This window comes from Dermacentor silvarum, chromosome 6, assembly GCF_013339745.2.
Source record: "Dermacentor silvarum isolate Dsil-2018 chromosome 6, BIME_Dsil_1.4, whole genome shotgun sequence".
In the NCBI taxonomy this organism is placed as follows: Eukaryota; Metazoa; Arthropoda; class Arachnida; order Ixodida; family Ixodidae; genus Dermacentor; species Dermacentor silvarum.
In genome coordinates, this window is record NC_051159.1 from 130,088,745 (window position 1) to 130,110,839 (window position 22,095).

Consider the following 22,095-nt stretch of genomic DNA (forward strand, 5'->3'; position numbering starts at 1 on the left):
TGTGGAAAAATATAATATAATTTCTTGGCAACTCAGACTGACAAGCTGAAAGCGGCAAATGCACTCCAGTGTCTCCAGTGTTAAGTCTGAGCTGCAGTCTTTACTTTGATGTTACATGCCAAGGCATCGAGAGATGCATTCTTGCGGAGAATTCAGAGGTTTCTTATGAAATCTGGTGCCAGCGGATAAATGTATACCTAAAGACTAGAGACATGCTCCTTTGGCCAACCTCTCCACCTTTTGTCTCATTACTCCTCCTTCAGGCTTGCAACATTTATGCGTTACATTGTTGAAAGAGTATCCACTATGTGTAAATGTTCAATTTTTTATAGTATATATGTATATATATATTGTGAGCTCTATATGTATGTATGTATATATATATATATATATATAATATATATATATATATATATATATATATATATATATATATATATATTTGAACATGAATATATAGAATCTGAAGGGGATCACAAAAAAGTTTGATATAGATAATTTTGATATACAGTAGAACCCCGCTGTTACGTTCCCGGGTGCTGCGTTTTCCCGGCTGTTACGTCGTTTTTGGCCGGTCCCGGCACAGCTCCCATAGAACCCAATGCATTGGTAACCCCGCTGTTACGTCGCAACTGTGGGACCGTTCCCGCATCATACGTTGCGAACTGCCACACCGCGCCGGCCCGAGCGGCCATTTTGACTTTTCATGTCGCTTGGCTTGGTTGCTTGACGATGGCATTGGCCGCCCAAGTGCTGGGGGCGACATTATTACGTATTTTCGGTTTCCGCAGCAAAAGTATGGCCTTTGATATCCGCTTTTGCTATCTAAAGATGATGTCTATGACGCGTTGCGGCCCTAAAATTGGTTTTGGCTCATAGATGTTCCGTATAAAGTCCAAGGGCGATAACGCCGCCGTCGCCGCGCGCCGTATGCTTTCTTTCGCGCGCGAGACGCAGTCGTCGGCTCCCCTCGCACGCTTTCACTCGCACATACAGCATACGTCGCCGCGCGCCGTATGCTGTATGTGCGAGTGTAAGCGTGCGAGGGAAGCCGCGCGGCCGTACGCTGAATGTGCGAGTGAAAGCTTGCGAGGGGAGCCGACGACCGCGTCTCGCGCGCGAAAGAAAAGCAGAGAGGAAGCGCGCCTCCTTCCGTTGCGCTCGAGGCACCAGCGAGGAAGCGAGGGGGGGGGGGGGGGGGTGGCGGGCAGCGTTGTGCTCTGGCATCATACTGCGCGGCGGCGCGCGCGCGGTCCCGCGGGCCCTATCTTGAAAGCGATCTGCGTGGGGATAGATTCTACGCAGTGTAGGTGCGTCGGCGGCTCGTGGCTTTGTGCGTGCTGCGTGTTCTCGGCGCTCAGTCGAAAGTCACTTCGCTCTCTTCTGCAGCGGCGCTTAACTGCGCGTGTCCGCGCTCATCGAGTGTGATGTGTTCATGTTTGCCTGTGGGCGCTGACACTATGTTTGTTAATTAGTTAATAACCGAATGTTTACAAGTTTATATAAACGATAAAACGACTATTCTTACTTTGTATAGCTCACCGCAATCGATACTTCGGCTGTCGGGCGAAACTACTTTTTGTCGCACGTAAGAATTAAAATAATATTGTGTGCAGTTCAACACTACTCCCATTTCTCAATTTTTCCTGTTTCCTGGCTCTTGCGTTTCCCGGCTCTTACGTTTTTTTTTACGGTCCCGTGAAAAACGTAACAGCGGGGTTCTACTGTATAAAATAAAAATTGTATACAATAATTTTCAAGGGAATTTCACTATTGTTCGTTATACACAATAAATAGTTATACATGGGTTCGATATATCCGGGTTCGACTGTATTTATGTATAGGTTATTTTTCCATATGGTACCAGCTTTTTCCACCTCCCAGTGTGTCTGAAATTTTTTTGTGTGCACGAAGCTCACGTTAAGAAGTGCGAATCCGCAGTTACATCCCTGAAGACATTTTGCCTCATAAAGCAGCAAAGAAGAAGTGAAGCCTTGGGTAGCACGAAACTTGTAGTTTCTTTGAATTCTCACATCAGTAACAACGCACAGGATGAAAGAAATAATTTTGAAGTTTTAGAAGTGTGGAACTTCATTTATAGTGACTATAGTATGCTTCTTTTAATGTACATTAGTATATTTTAGGTAATTGTCTTGAATTCTGTACATTTTCCGAGCAGTACCTTCACGCTTTGTGAATTTCACGACCTATTTTCATCTTGCAGCGGTATGGTACATGAGAGTATCTGCCAACTTGACCTGATGCTTCACAAGGATCTTATCCTTGTGGCACCGAAAATTGCAGCGAGTTTCTCACTACTCAGGGGTAGAGCATTTTGACAATTTCTTTTACACACTGGCCTGCTGCTGCTCACAGCAGCCATCCAGCGTCACCTGTTTGAATGCATGTTCAAGTTACTCAAATCCTGCAGATTTTCTACCAAGCTCAGTGAGCATTGCCTCAAAGTTGCTATTGCAGGAAACAGTTCAAATGATATGAACACAGCTCATTAGTAGGAACGCTAATGTGTGTGCTCGGAACTCTCAAGCTAGCAGTATGAGAGAAGATTTCATGCTCTCTATGCTCAAAGGGCACAAATGGTCACTCCTTAGTGCCTTTATTACCGTACTGCAAAAGTTAATATGTTAACATTCCGTAGTATAGTGTCCTGGCCTCATGTCCTAACTTTACTATTGGTTATAGCCACCTTTTTTTTTTTCTTGGCCACATGGTAGTTTTCAGAGCCTTCGTAGGTGTATGTGTCTTTGGGCAAGTTTTAAAGGATGTGAAGCAAGCATTTTAAGGGTGGTTGACATACAACACTCAGTGAGGAATGACCTGACTACAGAAGCGCAGGTTGTGAACTGGTCATCTCCAAAGGCAACACTGATTGGCTGGTAAAAATGGATTGCTCTTTTTTTTAAACCAACCATATATTCTGTCAACATTATCTTGAATGATCTATTTATTTATTTATTTATTTATTTATTTATTTATTTATTTATTTTCTTACTCTCAGGGCCCGAGGGCATTACAGATAGGAATGTTCGAACAATAAATTGTTAATTGAAACTTTGAAAGCGGCAGGGTCTTCGGTTGCAGCGATGGAGGCGGGAAGGTGGTTCCAGTCACTGCTTGTTTGTGGCAGAAAAGAGGCATAGCAAGTGTTAGTGCAGCGTAACGGAATTTTAACCTTGAGTTTATGATCGATTCGTGAGGACACGTAATCTGGGGGGAGGAAAAGATCATTTTTGAGTGTTGCGTTAGTGTAAAAAATTTTGTGAAAGAGGTTTAAGCGGAAGCACTTGTGGCGTGACATAAGTGTCGGTAGACCTAAATTAGCTTCATTGAAGAAATGCTGGCGCAGCGAGAGTAATTAGAGAGCACATATTGGGCAGCACGGTTCTGAACGGATTCAAGGGCAGTGATTAATGCGGAGCTAGATGGATCCCAAATAGAGCAAGCATATTCTAATTTTGATCTAGCTAGAGCTGTGTACAATTTAATCTTTAAATCAGAGGGAATGGATGAAAAATTTCGGCGTAGAAATCCAAGCATGTGATTAGCGTTATTAATTACATGTTCAACATGCATATTCCACGAGAGGTTGTGACTTACATCTATGCCAAGATAGCGGTAACTAGTAACGGGGGTTAAAGAAGTTAAGATAATAAGCTAAGTTTTCATTAGCTTTATTGTGATGCATTACTCTCATGACCGTACATTTAGAAGTATTTAGTTTCATAAGCCACTTGCCGCACCAGTTAGAAATAGCGTCGAATGTCGGAGTGCGAAAAATAAACGTCCTGTGGGTTATTAATTACACGATAAAGTACGCAATCATCAGCAAATCCCCCCCTTAATGCTAGAGTGAATACCGACACGGAAGTCATTAATATAAATAAGAAATAGTAATGGACCCAAAACCAATCCCTGTGGTACGCCTGATGTAACAAGAACAGTAGGAGAGTCATAATCATTAGCGTGAACGTACTGTAAGCGGTTGGTAAGAAAGCATTCAATCCAGTCAAGGATATTAGGATCTATATTCAGCTTGCTCATTTTTAGAAGGAGATTGTGTGACACACTGTCGAAGGGTTTAGTGAAGTCTAAAAAGATGCAATTGGTTATCAAATTTTTCTCGAAAGCTCCAAAAAGGTCGTTAGTAAAAGAGAGTAACTGTGTTTCACAAGAGAAGTGCTTTCTGAAACCGTGTTGACGAGACGAAAAAACATATTTGATTCAAGGAAAGATACCAAGTTTGAACAAATGATGTGTTCGAGAAGTTTACAGGGTGCACTGGTTAAAGATATTGGCCTGTAGTTTAGAGGAGAATGGGTGTTACCTGATTTGTGAACTGGAACCACCTTACCCACCTTCCAATCATCTGGCAAAGTAGAAGTCTGTAAAGAGTGTGAATTGGTTCGGCAAGTATAATGGAACAGTAAACTTTTGTACTTTTTAAGAACTTTGAATTTATGTTGTCATTACCTGCAGAGCTAGACAGCTTTAAATCTTCTATCAGACAGCACACCCCCAGTGCCGAATGAAGAAATTTCGGGGCCCGGGGCTAACTGCATACTTGGGGTCCTAATGACGACGATGATGATGATGACTGGTTTAAGACGCTGAATTTTTCGAAGCCCACATGTTATGTTCGCTGATTAGTGATAAAGTATACATCATCTTTATGGGTTCGGGAAACTAATTTCTTGGTGTGATTTCTACTATTATGTAACGGTTATTATCTGACGTACATGTCCTTCTCGCGATTCTGTCATGTCTGCAAGTAGTCATTCTGCTTGTTGCTACTGTTAGAAATTGTAATCTGAATCTTTATTTGTTGATTAAACAATTTAGAATTTTTTTTTATGGTAAAGGCATACATTACGGTGTTTTGGTGCCATGCTCAGAGCTATGTTTCGCCGAAACGCCCCGTACCGAAAAGACCGGAGCCAAGCTCGGGGCTTTCGCCGAAATGAACGCGACAGCTGTCAAAATGTTTCCCCGGCCGTCGGTTTTCGATGACAACGTGGGCAGCAAGCACTCTCAGCAACTTTTTAAAGTGAAGCTTTATAGGCTCAAAAGTTTCGGCGGTGGTGGTGTCACGCTGAAACGTGGCCAATCCTGGTGATAGTGCAGAAAGGGTCCAAGCTCAATGGCTCATAACCCTGTCGGCTCGGGGATCTGTAACGCGCCCTTGAACTACCCTTGTCACACGTGGGACCCAAAGAGACAAAATCACCAGCTGTTGTATTACCTGTCGAGAAAATGGGGGTAATCGAAGCTTGTCGTGCGAGTCTAGCATGAGGGCTTCCGAAGCCCAGGCGAAACCTCAGCGAAGAGCCACGGACCCCAAGTTACAGGAGCGCAACTTGGAGCGCAATGTTGAGGCCAAACACCAACGAAGAGCTGCCGACCCTGAGTTTAGGGCAAATGAAGCGGAACGCCTGCGAAAGTGTCGTCTTGCCACAAGCTTCACTTACGCCCATTTTCTCTACAGGGGAAGGGCTCTTAATTCTTTTTTTCAGATGGTCGAGCGGGGCCCCTGAAAGTTGAGGGCCTGGGGCTGCAGCCCCCATAGCCCCCATCTTAATCTGGCACTGCACGCCCCAGCTGAATCTACAGATATTTAATCCATTGGGAAAAAAGCCAGAGTCGGCAATTGTTGGCATAGGCAAAGCTGTTACGCCACAAAAGTAAGAAGCAAAAGCATCATTTATCACATTGCAGCAGTCACCATTAGGAACAGCATCACCAGTGCTATCGAGCTAGTGAATCGTGTTGATCTGCTGCCACAAACTACATTCCAAGACTGCCGAGGGTTATCTTTAAGCAGAGTCGGCAAGGTACAATTGTGGAACACGTCTTTTGCCTGCGCAATGGCATTTTTATACTTGTAATCAGCGCATTTGTAGGCATGCCATCGTTCGGGCGTCATTGCCACTTTCGCTTGGTGGAATATCCTTTTCTTTTTGTTTAACAAGCGCTTCAGATGCGCATTAAATCAAGAATCTTTGGAAGAAGAAACAATGCATTTTTTAGGAATGTAGCGATCGATCAAGTAGGCAACTTTTTCCTTAAAGAGAGACCAATTTTCTTGAACGGTGCGACTGTAAAAGCTGGGCATAAAGTCAGTGATGAATTCAGCAAGTTCGTTATTGATTGCAAAGAAATTAGCATTTTTATAATCATTAATAAATTGGGCCTGCTTCTTGTGAGGCGCACAGGCCTGAATACTGCAGTGAATAAAGCAGCGATCGCTTAGGCCAGGCACAAAAAAAAAAAAAAAAAAAGAGTTCCGAGTTGTAAGCAGCAAATCTAGTACATTAGCAGAATGTGGTGGGCAACGGGTAGGCTCAAGGACGAGTTGCCTAAGGTTGAAATCCAGAGATATTTAAAAATGACTAACATTCCATCGAGTTTGCCGCAAGGTCTGGCGGGTCAGTAGTCCAGTTAATAACAGGTAAATTAGAGTCCCCAAAAAGAAATAAAGGGCATTTGGGAAATTGCACAGTTAGCTTATTTAGGACATCATGTAGTTCCTGAAAAACCGTTGTAGAAGATATTGGCGGTCTGTAACATACGCTGAGGATAAACATTTTATGCCCTATAAAAATACATGCACTAATAAATTCTAAATTACTGTCAACCATTATCACATTAGAAACAACAGTTATTAACAGCTATTAATACACCGCCGCCTGGACGGCCAGTACGGTCGGAGTGATAAAATTTGTACTCCGATTCGCAATGCAGTATTTCATGGTCGGTGATTGCCGAGGTAAGCCACGTTTCAGTTAATAGTACATCATCTATAGAACACGTGTCAATAATAGATGATAAACCATCGCGTTTGTTACACAATAAAAGAACACTAAGTGCAAAAATATGTATAAGTGTTCTTTTACCGAAAATCATTGCTTTCACTGCACCCTTCCTTGATGTTTGGTGGAATCATGTCCAATTCATAATGTTGCAAGGAAAATTACTGTCTGAAAAATCCTTGTGGTTCTTTAAGGGTTTTCTCTCAGCTGACACTGTCCTTGATACTATAAATATACTAAGAGTTTGCACATATCTGGGACTAAAGGTTTTCATCACCCGAAAGAAGACACAAAAACAGGGTTACAAAGTTAACTTAACACGACTTTATTGGTGGTCAGACAAGGGAAAAGAAAAAGAAAGTTCAGAAGGGTCTTCCACGACCCCCATCGTCATCACCTCCAGACTTGGGTGCTTTGATCGTTTCATCCACCGAGAGGACAAGGCAAGCGGCGTCAGTGGCTGCTACCAGGGCATTTATCTTCACCACGGCTGGCTCCCAAACACAGGCCTTTAGGTTATCCGCGACGTCACCTTGCAGAATGTCGACGCCCGCCCAAATCTCGCCAGCGGCGTGTCGCTGTCGCAGCTTGTTTAGCAGGGTGGTGGCATCGATGCCAGCATTGTCGCACAGCTGTCTTGGGATCACCTCGAGCGCCTTTGCCACGGCAGCTACCAGAAGTTGCTCCTTGCCGGCCACGGAACGCGAATAGTCCCGCAGATGTTTGGAGAGCTCCATTTCGATAGCACCGCCGCCGGCTACAACAGAGTCGTTTTTCAGTGCACGGCGGACAATCATGATGGCGTCGTGCAGAGACCTCTCCGTTTCGTCAATGAACTGCTCGGCGCCGCCACGGAGGATGATGGTGACGGTACGCGTTTGTGGGCAGCCAGTGAAGAGATTGTAACGTTCGCCGCCGATCTGGATCTCCTCGAGCAGCGCGCAGCTGCCCAGGTTGGACTCCTGCAGGTCAAACACCGTCGAAAGGATGGCGCCGCCGCACGCCTTGGCTGTACGCCGCAGGTCTTCGTCTGTCACCCGGCCCGCGCAGAACATGTCCCTGTCGGCGAAGAACTGCGTGGCCACGTCTCCGATGGGCAACTTGGAGAGGACGACCCGCGCCCCGCTCTCGTGGATCTTGCGCAGCTTCTCGTACAGCACTTCCCACTCGGCGTCCACGACGTTCTGGTACTCCTGAACGCTCTGCACACGCACCTCGGCATTGTCGCGCTCAGCCTTCAGCTCCAGCTCGACATTGAGGAGCGCGATCTTCGGGTTCTCGTATTTCTTGGGCTGCATCTCGAAACCCGCGTAGGAGAAGGTCTTCTTGAAGGCGACGCCCGACACGAGCATGGAGTCCTCGAGTGCTCCTCCCTGCACCTTCTTGATGCCAATCATGTTGAGCGGCAGCAATTCGTCCAACTGCATGACGGCGTCCACGACCATCCGAGCAAAGAACTCCTTCTGGCCGGCGATCAGCTTTGAGCCGAGCGTTGTCATAGCGCATCGTTCGAGGAGTTCGCGCTGTTCTTTGCCCTTCTGAACAGTAACAGCGATCTCGCGAATTTTGGCCACCGCCAGCTCGAGCGCTTTTCGCAAGCTGCGAATGATTACTTGGGGATGGATGCTCTCTTCGACGTAAGGCTTGCACTGCTTGAGGAACTCGCTGGCCAAAAGTACGACCGTCGTCGTACCATCGCCCACTTCGGAGTCTTGGGACTTGGCGATATCCGTCAGCGTCCTGGCGGCAGGGTGAACGATGTCGAGCTGCTTCATAATCGTAGCACCATCGTTGGAAATGGTCGTCTTTCCAGAACTATCGACAATGAGCTTGTCCATCCCACGAGGGCCGAGCGTAGTCCTAACAGCGTCGGCTATTGCTTGACAGGCATTGATGTTACTGATTACCTGCGGCTTCCCTTGGGAATTCTCTGTGCCTTCTTTGAGCAGAATGATCGGCGCCTGCATCATCTTTCTACGTTTGTAAACAAGGGTTCGGAGAGCCCTTGACCGAAAATGAATGAGGTGGTAGTAGGCGCGTCAAAGAATCACGCCGCCGGGAACAAAACGTGAAGTATGCGCATGCGCGAGCGCCGGTTGGGCTGGCGGCCGCCGGTTGCAACGCAGGCTTGCTCTTCGGGCTGATTTTAACCAAATATGGGCACCACTAATGGCGCACTAGTGCTCCCACGCACTTAGACATTAAAGTAGTTGTTTTTATATGTTACTCCAACAAATAACAAGCACACTTATACACAACGTAATATATATTGACAGCCAGCGCAACAGTACTGAGAAAGCTCTCCACAAAAACGAAACAAAAAACTAGATGTAAGGCGGCATGGCCGAATGCACGTAGGCGCACGTGTGCCAATCTTGTGGGTGTGAATGCACTTTGAGCACGTGCGTATCTGTTACCCATGCGTTAGTCACGAGGTGCTGATTTGTTTTGTTTTACCTGTGGGCGTGCGCTCGGTGCAAGGCGGAATTTTTTAATTGTATGAAAGCTATGCTAGTTCAAAGAGCGCATCAAAGTTGTCTTTGAAGTGACTTTTTCGGGTCACTAATTCATTTGTCACCGAGCGAACCTTTAAATCCCGTAAGTGATAATAGACTCGCGTTCTTAGTTACCGCCCAGTGGTTCAATGTGTCCTCAGCCTGTTGCTTGACTGCGGAGAAGTGGACTGCGGGAATAAACGTGCAAATTGAATTCATATTACGCTTTACTCATTGCAGGAAAGCTCACGAAATGGCAACAGTCGTCGTTCTCGGCGGTGGAATCAGTGGCCTCACCACGGCATACTACCTTTCCACTCTTGGGAAGGAAGCCGTGAAAAAAGTGAGACATGTTCGTGCCATCTGTGAATCAATGTTTCAATCAACTCCACCGTGTACAAGAAACTAAACCGGCGAAATGAGTTCTTGCATACAACCACCGAATGACTCCACGCTAAACAGGGATTATCAACTGCGTTTTATGGATCAGTTGCCCACAAAAACGCTATAACACCAAGTATTGAGTATGTTGATTCGATCTGTGATAGTCGTAGTCTAAAAGCACACCTTTTTCACAGAACCGTGGCACTCGATAAGGCCAAAACGAGCTAGCTATAGTATGAATCGACTTCAAGCAGCAAAGCGCACCCAATTGTGTCAATTGGCAGGTGTTGAATGCATACCAAGAAAGGCAACACCTCCCTGCTGTGATGTTTCCATATACTGCAGAGTGTTACATATCCACAAAAACAGGGTGTCTCTGCCAATGGTATTGCATTTTCATTCCTCCACTGACATTAACTCAGCAATCCATGCATTCTTCATTCAGCAGTGCTGTCATTCATCATGGACACTATCTCTAGGTTTTATCTCAACCTAAAAACCCGCTGCTTCTCCAAGTCCCTTGAATCAAGTTCACCTGGCACAGGACGTATGGAATTGCCGGGATCAGTTGGTCGTGAGCGGTGGATGACAACAAAGGAATCGCTACAGTATACAGGCCTACATGAAATGAAAGTTCACTTTATTGTCTGTAAAAATTGGCAGTTGGACCCCACAAGTACATTTTTCAAGATTGAGGATAAAAACCTGGGAAGCTTATAAATGGCTGTTGTACCAGATGCTGATATAAAAACTGGGACTGGGCATTCAGAAACATTAAAACCAGCCATACTTACCAATGAATGACATACTAGTGTGTTTCTACTGCATAAGGCACACATAATAAAAATCAGTGGCAGCAAGGTATTCTGGAGCTCATTATTGGCTTGAAATTCAATTAGCTTGTTAATGTGTAGAGAAGAATGGCATCCTATGTGCAGTACCTGCACAGGCGTAAAACAATCGTTTTGAGTATGCCTGTCATAGTTTTAACATCCAACTCGTTTATCATATAGCATTTTTTGTTCTAACAGTAGTTGCCCGAACACAGCGTTTCTTAAGCTGTGGACTGCAAACCTCCAGGGTTTGCACTGATGCACATTCAGTGCCACTGATGCACTTTTATCCAGGGACCTGCATGCAACACCACCTCATATTGATTGTGAGCACCACATCAGCAAAAACTAATCCTGCCATCATGGAATGTAATGGGATGCTACAAGTCTTGACCTTAGAATGACCTCTCTCTGCATCACTTTGTAGAACAGTTAAGTAAAGAAACACTGAATGAGGTCCCTGAACAACTTTCGAGTGTATCTAAGGGTCTGCAATGGCTAAACGCTCAAGAAATACTGCCCTGACATGCGTGAAGTTGTCGATAACATAAAAGAAACAGCAAATTTATTGCAACCTTGTCAGCGTTGCCTGTTTCTCTCAGTGGAAATGTTAAATTATGACTACAAATTAGTTTTCTTACTTAGGCCATCACTTTTTGCTTTTCTGGTCCAATATTTTGTAACTTCTAATTCATTCAATGTTCACGTTCTAGTATTGTCATTCTTTTTTTTTTCTGCTTGGTTGTATCACAGGTGCCTTGATGCACTTGATTATGCAATGACAAAGTGGTACATTTTCAGATCTTGCTCATAGAAAGGACTGCGCGCCTGGGTGGCTGGATTCGATCCACTGCACTACCTGATGGGACAGTATATGAACATGGGCCTAGTTCATTGCGTGCTGGTGGTAAATCTGGACGAAACGCCTTACAGTTGGTAGGTATGCACTCATTATGTGCTATTTATAGTTTTGCTTTGTTTCGAAGCCATGTGTCATCTGTTGTTAACAAGCAATGAGGAACCTTTCATAGCTGCTCATGTTGCCTTCTGTCGTTTGTTTCAATCTCAAAAATTGTAAGCATTGTGGTTGTTTTAAGTATATTCAAAATGTTAACATGACACCTGCTTCAGCTGAAGAGTTGTGGGGTTCTACATTTACAAATAAACGTTTGCAAAGAAACCGTACCTCGCATCCGTACTTATCAAAGAAAATGCTTTCAGGCTCAGGACCTGGGATTGTCTGAGCATGTGCTGGCAGTGCCTCTCTCCTCACCAGCAGGTTAGTTGGTATTTGTCTTATTTGTTCATAAATTTGTATATGAAGTGTTATGACATCCAAGAGTGCAAGGAAGTATCTATACAACATATCATTTAAGACTTTATTAAGCTGTCAAGTTACTTCAAGATGTTATAATTTGCAGTTGGCAAATGCGTTTGTTATTCTAATCTGTATTTCAGAGAACTTTATCTTATTGTTGCATCAATCACATAATCTTTGTGAAATGCATCCTAATTCATTAGAATACCTTATCTTCTTGTCTATAATTCGCCCCTGCATATAACTCACAGCCCCAGTTGCATCTGTTAAGAAAAGGCAACTGGCAGATAACCGTGTATAACTTGATTCACGTCTTTATGGAATTAGCTTTGTACTATTGTTGGCACAAAGTAAAGCTCCAGAAACAGTGTTGTCTTGGGCGCTGCTTTCACCACTGCTCTTTGACAAAATGTTAAAATGTCATTTTGGTTTATAGTGGTTCGGAGTGCACCTGTGAGCAAATTCAATTTTCAGCCGGGGCCTTGAAGTAGCATGGAGCATATTGCTGTGAAAACGCAGCTCCTAAATATGTGGGATCACTGTTCTTGATTTGCTTCTTCCATGTTGCCACTACATTTGACATTCCATGTTACCATTTCCTCACTGAAAGCTTTTTTCAGCTTGCTGATGGTGCATTTCTGGAGAAGTCTTTGTGGCCTTCTCTGTAACTTTCCCAAAGACCCCTGGGTGTCCGCATAGTACAGTTTGAGAAGCACTTGTCAGGGCCCTTTAGGAAGATCTTTGACTGGTCGCTTCCATGTCTGAATTAAGAGTAGGGCAGATCTGGTGTTCCTCAAATTCAGAGGCAGAGAACAAACATGCAAGCCGACCGTGTGACTTGCTCTTGGAGAAGGTAATGGCAGGGGCGAAATCCATGTTACTATAGCTAGACAGCTTCATGTGCATGATAACAGCAGCGAGCGTGCAGGCCCCAAGAAGCTTCCAGTCACGTGCCTTATCAGTCTACTATGCTGAAGCACAGAGCTTGTTTTTAAGTTGTTTTAATGTGGAGAAAGTCTATTTTTACGTTTTCAGATAAAAGATGCCCATTACGCCTCAAGACCAATACCTAAAATTTGTTTTGTAACTTACAGCAACTTTTACTTGTAAAATTGTCATTATGTACAGAGAAATAGTGTTGAAAATCTGCAGGCTTCTGTTTTCACACACTCCTGCTACTCGATATTGCCGCCATTTCCTTTCTTGCTCTCTGCATTTAGTGGTTACATCACTGGGCAAAACCAGTAGCCATCCAGGACTTATGTTTGCAAACAGTGAGAGGGTCTATAGCAACCATCCGATTTCGCCTATCCAAAGCTTCCGGCGCTGCCGCGAAAAATAGGAGATGCGTCGGTGGGGGGGGACCAGCGTCTGTTGAGACGCCAGCAGACAGTGGTTACAGTGAACCATCACCAACAGCGGCCATGCTGTGTTAAACGCTCTCAATGTTGACAACTTCTCTGACGACAGGGCTTGGAGTGCCTGAGAGCACTCAACGCAGGAGGAGAATGATCGAAAAGTACCAGCCGAACACGAAGCGCGCACTCTCTTTCGATCAGTCGAAGACAACGCTGCTTGCGACAGCGCTCCAGAGCACTCCGAAACAACCAGCCAACAGATGCCATAAGTGTCGCGTTTATCTTTGTAGATTGATATAATTATGCCTTATTTCCATCTACTTTGGATGTTTTTGCTTCTAAATCTTCCTTCCATGGTCCTACAATATGTTGGGTCCGCTCTTCTCTCAGCTTCATCCGGGCTTCAACTGGGATTTCATCTGGTCCTGGTGTTTGTCCATTTTTCTTTCTTTGTACTTTTCAGTGCTGTTTCGATCCTCCCTTCTTGTGGCCTCTGCTGTGAGCTGTTCATTTGGCAATCTGCTGTGTTACCGTATTTTCGCGCATATAACCCGCACCCCTAAATTTGAACTCCACGAAAAAGAAAAAAATAACCTCGCGTATAACCTGCACGCTTATCCGAAAAAATGACGACTAGGAAGTTACAACTATGCGCACCTAACTTTTTAAAACAAATTTATTTAAAAACGACCGCCGCAACGTTTCCAGCGCTGTCGTCCGATTCACTGCTGCCATCCGAGGCTTTGTCACTGCTCTCGAAGACGTAATCGTCTTCGGAACCATCTCACAGCAGCTCTGTTGCTGATGTTTTCAGCAGCAGCTATGATCTTCAGTTTCTCTTTCACAGTGAAAGACTGCCGCCGAGACACATTCATGATGTTAGGCTGGCCAACTGTGCAAACTGGGCGTACGAGAAACGGCACCTGACTCGTGTGAAAAGCGTGCGAAAATGCTTATCAGGAAGCTTCCATTTGTGCGTAAAAAACTTATCTTTTAGTAATTACCTAATAAAAAAAAAGGCAAGGATAGTTTCTTATGGGTGCATTTTATTTTGAAAATGTGAGCCATAAATTTACTTGAAGACATCTGTCAAGTTGCTTTGTTGCTCAGAAGTGAGACACGTGCTTAAGAATATATTTATTGCATTACCTTGCCATAGAAAAAGCGTGTGTATGTGCATGAAATTCTGTTGTTACTAAACTCAAACCAAGAAAATTTTCCCATTGGTAACACTTTTTTAAAGGGGCACTGACACATATTTTCAAAGTTGTGGACATTCAACCACATGCTTCTTGCAGGTGAAAAGAGGACACTTAAAAAGTGTGATAATTGGAAAACATAAAATATTTTGATTTGAAACTAAAAGCTTGGTCTTAAAATGTCGGATCTGGTGCTATCGACAGTTATAATGATGTCATGACACAGCAAAATTTACTGATGCTGAGTAGCAACAGAGCTAGGCATGATAAGCTTGCTTGTGAGAAAAATAAACACAAGTGCTGTGCGCCTTTCTTCTGGGTGTGCTTGCATGTGGCAACTGCATTGATTGCCAAAACGGAGTGAGCCAGTGTAGTGTGAAGTCACGATGCATCCACTTCCCAGGTACTGAAACTGAAACTAATTCATAAAAACAAGTATATTAAAGTAGATTATTCAGGATACTTTGGTGCTTGCCAGTATTTTTTCTAGGGCTTAAAAGTTTTGAACCTTGATTTAACACGAAAAAAGAGGATGAATAGAAAATGTTATATCAGTATTTATTTAACCCTGTAATGGCCGATTGCAACGAAATTTTGAATCTCGTAAAAAGCCTAGTTTAAGATAATGTAGATATGGAAGAGGGGCCTCCATGTAAAATTTGCCATTTGAATATAAGTGGAAGCATCACGGAAAGCTCACAAAAGTAGCCATTTTAACTACTGAAACTTAAAAAAAAAAAAACACCACCACTGCCACTCGCTGGAAGTGACGCATGACCTAATGCACACCTCTTTGGTATGACCTTCCAAGCCTCGAAGGCCATGCTGCTGTGTAGCATAGATACCGCTGCCACTGTGGGGTGCCGCAGTGAGCCCTCTCCCCGTGTGAGACGCTCGGACTGCCGTGTGTTCTGATTGGTCTATGGAAAACACGGGGAATGCGGGGGAGATGGAAATTCAAGATGATGAGCAACACGAGAACAACGTGAGAGCAGGAGCCAACGTTTAAACAAGTGGACTTGTCTTCTTCAAGGCGACATGTCTTGTTGTCGCCTTGATATGAGCGATACATTGCCTTGAAGAAGACAAGTGCACTTGTCGAAACGTTTGCTCCTGCTCTCACCTTGTTATCATGTTGCTCATCGTCCTGATTTGTCTATGTGGTTCTCGAGGTGTGGTGGTGTGCTGAAAAATCTTGGATGCGGCATGCTGGGAGTTGCGTCATAGCAACACCACCAGGTGCACGCCTCGACAGCTTAGGTGCTGTATAAAAGGCTGCTTACAAAACAACTATACAATTACCAGCTTGGCCAGGATTGATTCAGTGGTATATACTACTCATTTATAACAAATTGAGCCAAAGTACAATTTCATTGCACTTGGCCTTAAAGTGCTGTGCCCGAGTGTATACTTGCCTTGGTGCACACCGCTGGCCATGCCTGAGTAAAGCAGTGTCACTCTTTCCGCACACTCCTTGCCTTTCCGAGACAATTCACGTACCTAACACATCCGTAGACTGGTCGTGACATCTAAACAAAAGTTGCTTAAACTAGAATTGTATGGCAGGTTTTGTTTTAAACATCGGATGGCACAACAAAGCTTATCTGTCGGCGTTGTTTGCTCGGGTGTCCTGTTTTCCATCATGGCAGGACCGGCACAGAAAGGCATATGTTTTTTTAACAATGAACTTTTTATGAACTCTGCTTCAGAGGACCTCAATGTTGGTGACGACATGTCTTCAAGTGACAGTGACACCAACGAAGAGGTCATGTTGTGTAGAACACTAATTTTAATAATTAATGGAATTAATTAGCACGTCTTAACTTTTTGTTTGACTTTACGAACTAAAACACTTCGGTAAATGTTCAGCAACGTATCGCCAATAAATAGCATTTGAATTTAAAGCCTGCTAAGGTGTTACTTAGACAGAAAATGAATTTGCTTCACTTTAGAAAAAACTCCGGCACACAGCAGGTGGAAGGCCCCGAAATGCCCGACACTTGAAGGGCTGAAATGGTGGATGAGCCGTGCTGTCAGTTTGGAATGTGCAATCGAGCCGAGTTTTGACTGTTGACTCTGAGGCGAGACATCGCTCCTCCTCATTCTTGCAGGGCAGGAGCGACTGGTGCTGAACAAGGGCCGCCTAACCCCGCTGCCTAGCACCTTCAAGGAGATGCTGTGGCCTGGTCAGATGTTTCGCACCCCCCTGCTGCTGCCTCTTCTGAAGGACCTATTCTTTGCTGGCCGCCCTAGTATGGGCAGCGACGAGAGTGTTCACGACTTCATGCGGAAAGCGCTTCAACAAGGAAGTAAGCGTACACGCTTCACCACCTTTTGTGACCTGGTCAGCTCCAAAGGGCACACCTCAAGCACTAGTATCACATATTTTAAGTGATGTTTAAACCTTACACTGCCACGCCCAAGATAACTCGGGAACTTACCCTCGCACAACCCCTGCTACGCCCGAGTATAGTCGCATTTTAAGTGTACTTCCAGCCTATCACAAAGCAACTTGTGCAAAAAAAAAACATTGCAAAGCATTGCGCCATCTATGGATAGTTCAGGAAATGCACAAAACTTGTAAGTTAAGTTTCTGACAGTAGGTTGAGCAGATCTTAGCTGCTCTCTTTATCTAGGCAGGGCGGTGATGGTGAGCCAGTGAGGCAGGGCCATTAGCATTTTGACAGACGAAGGAATTTGCAAACTGTAGATAAATTCTGTATCAGAAGAAAGCGGCGACAAAAAACCAGCTTCTATGCAGCACGAGATGTCCACTAAACCAACACACAAAATAAACTCGGCATTCAGAGGGTTAACGTGGCAATGTTTATGTGCATAAGTTTCTTTCACTGAGGGTTTCATTTTCATAAAGTACATTGTTTGGCGTATATAAAGCCAACAGGCAATGAAGCTAAGAAAGGCATAGGGATAATTAGCTGTGGTTGAAATTGAAATGTGTACATATATTGAAGAAAATAGAAATTAAAGTGGACGGAAGATAACTTGTCGCCAGTAGGAACCGAACCCGCAACCTTCGCATTAACTTCATTATTTTCTACATTTCGATTTCAAACACAGCTGATTAACCCTATGCTTTCCTTAGCTTCATTGCCTGTTAGCTTTATATGGTCGTGGTTAACAAAAATCAAGCCCCTCTGTTTCATTTCTCAATTGTTCGGCTAGTTATTGATGTTTAGTTACCAGAAGTCAAGCGTGAAAACAAGACAAAATTAGGAGGGCAGCTACTCGGCTACGTAGCCCACACCAGCAACTACACGGGCGAGCACTGCCCTCCTCTTCCCTGCTTTTCCAGTCTTGTTCTCATGCTTCAAGTCTAGACATTATGGAACATAAACTGGCCCACACCTCAGTTTTCTTTTTTATATGCACGTTTAGACCAGAAATGTCTGGTAGCTGCAAATTTACTTTGTGGCCTGTTTAAATAGGTGTAAAAATTTACACAATTACACCTCTTGGTTTAGAAATGCTAACATTGGTGATGCAACTTTGTGTTAAACATGGCAGACCCTCTATGTTAAAACTTAACTTTGCGTGAGGAGAAGGAAACAAAAATGTGTGATGTACACTTTAATTTGGGAACAATGTACTGCTATTTATGTATGTTTAGTTTGAGCAATAATTTTGCTTATTTCAAGCCTTGAGTTTTTCACAGTTTGTATTTCTATAGTCACTCATTGCATGCCGACACTTCCTGTATAGGTAGGGTTCTTTGTGTTCGGGTAAAAAAACTATAATTTCCGATTTTTGCATCCCAAACAAGTTCTATGAAAATCGAGCTAACCCCAATTTCTCCCTGATGTCTGCCCTTTTGCAAAGGGTAATAATAAATGTAGCCATTACAAAACTAATAAACGCTGCCCACCATAGTGAGCAAGGGGTCAAAATATACCATATTACTAATAATATTTACATATGAACACGGCATATGCCTCTTTTCTGCTTAACACTCAAGAGGAAAACGGCATATAGTATTATATTTTCAGCGACTGCGGATCTTCAGTGAATCAAAACTTGTTGCTTTTTTAGTAGCCTCGTTTACTTGAGTGTATGACAATGGTACATCACATTGCACTTCACGCACGTTGCATACAGGTAAACGGTGGCAATGCGCTAGGAAGCAAATTCAGCGCTGACATTGCTTCTGGCATTGCGAATGGTAGCTGTAACAATGAGAGGACGTTTCCCTAACTGTATGTTACCTTCAAAGAAGCGTGGCTGATTCGGCTAGTTGGTATATTCTGTTATTTTTTTTTGCAAGAGGCATATAGTGGGAACCAGTGAAACAGACGATAACAGACAAGGATGAAAGGCCTAACAACTCTAGGATGAACACAGCAGTGCTTAAAATGCATATGGTAAGGCACATCAACAAGGGCTTGTAAGCATGCCTGTGTACACTACTATTTGTACTTTTTTCCTTTGTTAAAAAGAGTGAAGAGTACAAAGAAGGGATCACCAAACAACTTCTCTATTTTTTGTTTTGGTTCATGTGGTTTCTTTTAAAAGTATAAATAATACCTGCCAACGAGGATTTGTATACATGAGTACGCCACACGATTTGTGACAGCTCTCTTTGTCATAATTACATGTTCCTGTGAGCTATTTTGCTTGTTTAAAAATAACATTAGCGTCCAAAAGGAGACCATTGCCTGTGTTAATCGATTGTGAAAGTTACCAAGAAAATGTCAAACTTTGAGCTACCAGACAACAAAAAGCCCCGGTTTTCTACTATAGAAATAACATCCTATTTACCTTCTGAACCTCAAAAAATATAAAACCCAAAAACGAAGAAACCTATGTATATAATACAAAAAAGGCATCCACAAAAGAAAGACATGCCCATTTAAAGGGAGATGCCTTTGAAGTCCGTGAGTATTTAATATTAATACTATTATTTTTTTGTGGTTTCTATGTTTCTTGGTTGACAGTTGGTGAAGGGAAATGTGGTCATTGCGAAAACCATCACAAGATTTCTCATTTCCTAAATTCATAGTTCATTTTATTCAATGCACATTCAAGCTTTTCCTGCATAAACTGCACTACCTGCAATGTTAAAGTTATTAAAAAAAGAGGAGCCAGTGTAATAAAGTAATCTCTTCCCGGCCGCGGTGGCCGAATTTCCATGGGGGCGAAATGCACAATACACTCATGTACTTACATTTAGGTGCACGTTAAAGATCCCCAGATGGTCCAAATTAATCCGAAGTCCCCCACTACGGCGTGCCTCATTATCAGATGGTGGTTTTGGCACGTAAAACCTCATAATTTAATTTAATAAAGTGATCTCTGAGTTATGATTCATTATGTTTCTGAAGCAACTCTTTTTTTTTTTTCATTCATCACGACCTGCTTATTCATATCATATCTGTCTGTGCTTTAAATGACCAGACCATATAACGTTTCTCAGATGAGCTTGCTTTGTCAGCCAGGCAGTTTTCAATTGCAGCAGTCATAGTAGCACATTCAGGTGCAGTGGGAGTGCCTGATCAGACTTTAGCCAGAAACACAGCCTTAAATGTTTATATTTGTTACATGCATCTTGCAATGCTTATTTATTGAGGTGTCTAAATGTGACCTGTTCATTTCTTTCTTTCTGTGCTCCTTGTATGTCCCTGACCAGCTTACTTGAGTTTATTGTTCGTTCAGGATATATCTGTGGGAACTATTCACATCAATGATGCAGCCACATTATACAGGTTGCCGACTACATTATGGATCCCGTGACACGCAGCCTGTGTGCTGGCTGCTCGAAGGAAATCAGCTTCCGGTCGCTGCTGCCTAATGTCTTTGAGGGTGCCATGATGCATGGCTCGTTGGTCAAGGCTCAGGTAAAGCAGGTGAGAATTCCCATTGTCATTGTGCTATTAAAGGGGCCCTGAACCATCCCTCGGGCTTGGTCAAATAACATAGTCCGTGGGTAACATACGCTGCTGTGAACATCTCAGCCAAGTTTTGCTGTCACATGTGGTGCGTGGAGCTCACAAGTGGAGCACGAAGTCACCCTGCCACAAAGTCATGGTCACTTTTAGTGGGAGGGACTAAGAGGCAGTGATTTCAAATAGAAATTTCAAGTTAATATGTGTGCTAAGAGCTCAGTTTGTTTATGCGTATAACCATATTGGTCCCTCTACTTTCAGTTAAAATTATAAACTGGGAATAGTTGGACGGCTGTGTCACGACCCCTTTTACACTAACGGAATAGGAACTTATGGCAGGAAATGCTGAAGCCAAAAAGGTTGCAAGTGTGTTACAGCATAGAAGTGGCTGAATTCGTTTTGTTCATGATTTTTTTCGGTCTGTTCTCTTCAACATCGCTTTTTCTGCGGTCATTTCAGCCTCTGTTTTTAATGAACTGTAGTCGCTGAGGTTAATTCAACATTTTTGACCATTCCATAAAAACATGCATCTCTCAGTATATGTAGTCTACAGAAGGCTAACTAGTCCGACAGATGGCCAAATTTGTAGTCACTTTGAGGAAATGTATTTCACCTCTTAGTGTCACTTGCTGGCATGGTGCAACATGGTGATACAACGTGACGTGTCATCAGTTCCATTGGTGATTTGTAGAAAAATAAGTACACAAAGCTTTTCGTATTGTTAATATTTCTGATGTTGCAAAAGCTGCCCCTTTCATAATAAAAACTTATCTTACAAGTTCTTCAGAAGCATGTCAGTTTACTGTGACCCGCTTAAATTGCATAGTCTTTGAAGACGAGCAGGCTGAAACTGTAATGTGATCTGCACAAGCAGACGTGAATAGCCTGTCTCTTTGTGAAGGCAAATGTTACCGAGAATATTGCAAAAAGAGTGCTACCTTCTCTAACTGTGCATCGCTAACCACCATCTGTGTGTGCTGTCACTGGCAATGTGATGTATGTGGTTTGCAGCTAGTGTGATGAATCCAGTTTGTTCTGGTTTTAGCTGTAGGTGGTACCCTAACACAATAAGTTTAGCCTCTCGGAGCTGTGCTCAACAAGAGTACTAAATGCTTTGACATTTTGACCAAGTGTTTTCACATTGTTTAAAAAAAAAAGAAATGCGAGCCACTTTGGCACACTTGCTTTGCACCTTCGTTGCATCGCATCGCCGCACTCGCACACCCCTCTCCTGTTTCCCATCCATCCACCCTTTTTGTGGCACTTAAATATTGTTATAAGTGGGTTCTATTGTACATACGTTAGAGAGTTGCAGCTTGTCCATATACATAATTACTGTCCACAGAATGCCGGGTTACTGGGGGCACAAATGTGAGCAGCTGGGTTCATGGCGCCATCTCATGACTGAGTTTAACCAGAGAGGACACAGAACTATTATTGCGGTAACCAACCATATTCTATTTATCAGCTGGTGTAAAGTGTTGGCAGCGGCACAATGAACAACATGCAGTCTCTGTGGTTTTATGTTGCTTCGACGAGAACACCTATACAACACAGTCGTTTCACGTGTTGTTGGACAAAGTGTCACAAGATGTCGCTATCAGCATTGTTACTGCTGTCCACATTTAACGTAACCAGGTATTTCCGTAACAAAGTTTAGGTGGCCGGTAGATGGAGGTCTTCTACCTTTTATTGTGAGCTGTAGTGAATAACAGTGGTGGCTGGCCAGCGGAGCAGCAGGTTGCTGTCCTGGTCCGGTAGCCTGGAATGTTGTCCTCTCTAGC

The 22,095-nt window shown here is 43.6% G+C and overlaps 2 protein-coding genes across 2 annotated transcripts in view; one reads left to right on the plus strand and one right to left on the minus strand.

Annotated features, from left to right (window-relative positions):
* Positions 1–7,128: 7,128 nt before the first annotated feature.
* On the minus strand, positions 7,129–8,917 carry LOC119455995 (T-complex protein 1 subunit eta). Its single transcript, XM_037717577.2, has one exon. The coding sequence runs from the start codon at positions 8,795–8,797 to the stop codon at positions 7,190–7,192; it is 1,608 nt and encodes a 535-aa protein (XP_037573505.1). The 5' UTR covers positions 8,798–8,917; the 3' UTR covers positions 7,129–7,189.
* Positions 8,918–9,134: 217 nt separating this feature from the next.
* Positions 9,135–22,095, plus strand: part of LOC119455996 (protoporphyrinogen oxidase-like) — a 33,957-nt gene continuing 20,996 nt past the window's right edge. Inside the window, 7 exon segments of the mRNA XM_049669490.1 lie at positions 9,135–9,229; positions 9,563–9,665; positions 11,341–11,475; positions 11,761–11,818; positions 16,526–16,701; positions 16,703–16,723; positions 20,132–20,272. Coding sequence (XP_049525447.1) covers positions 9,576–9,665; positions 11,341–11,475; positions 11,761–11,818; positions 16,526–16,701; positions 16,703–16,723; positions 20,132–20,272 — 621 coding nt within the window. The 5' untranslated portion in view covers positions 9,135–9,229; positions 9,563–9,575.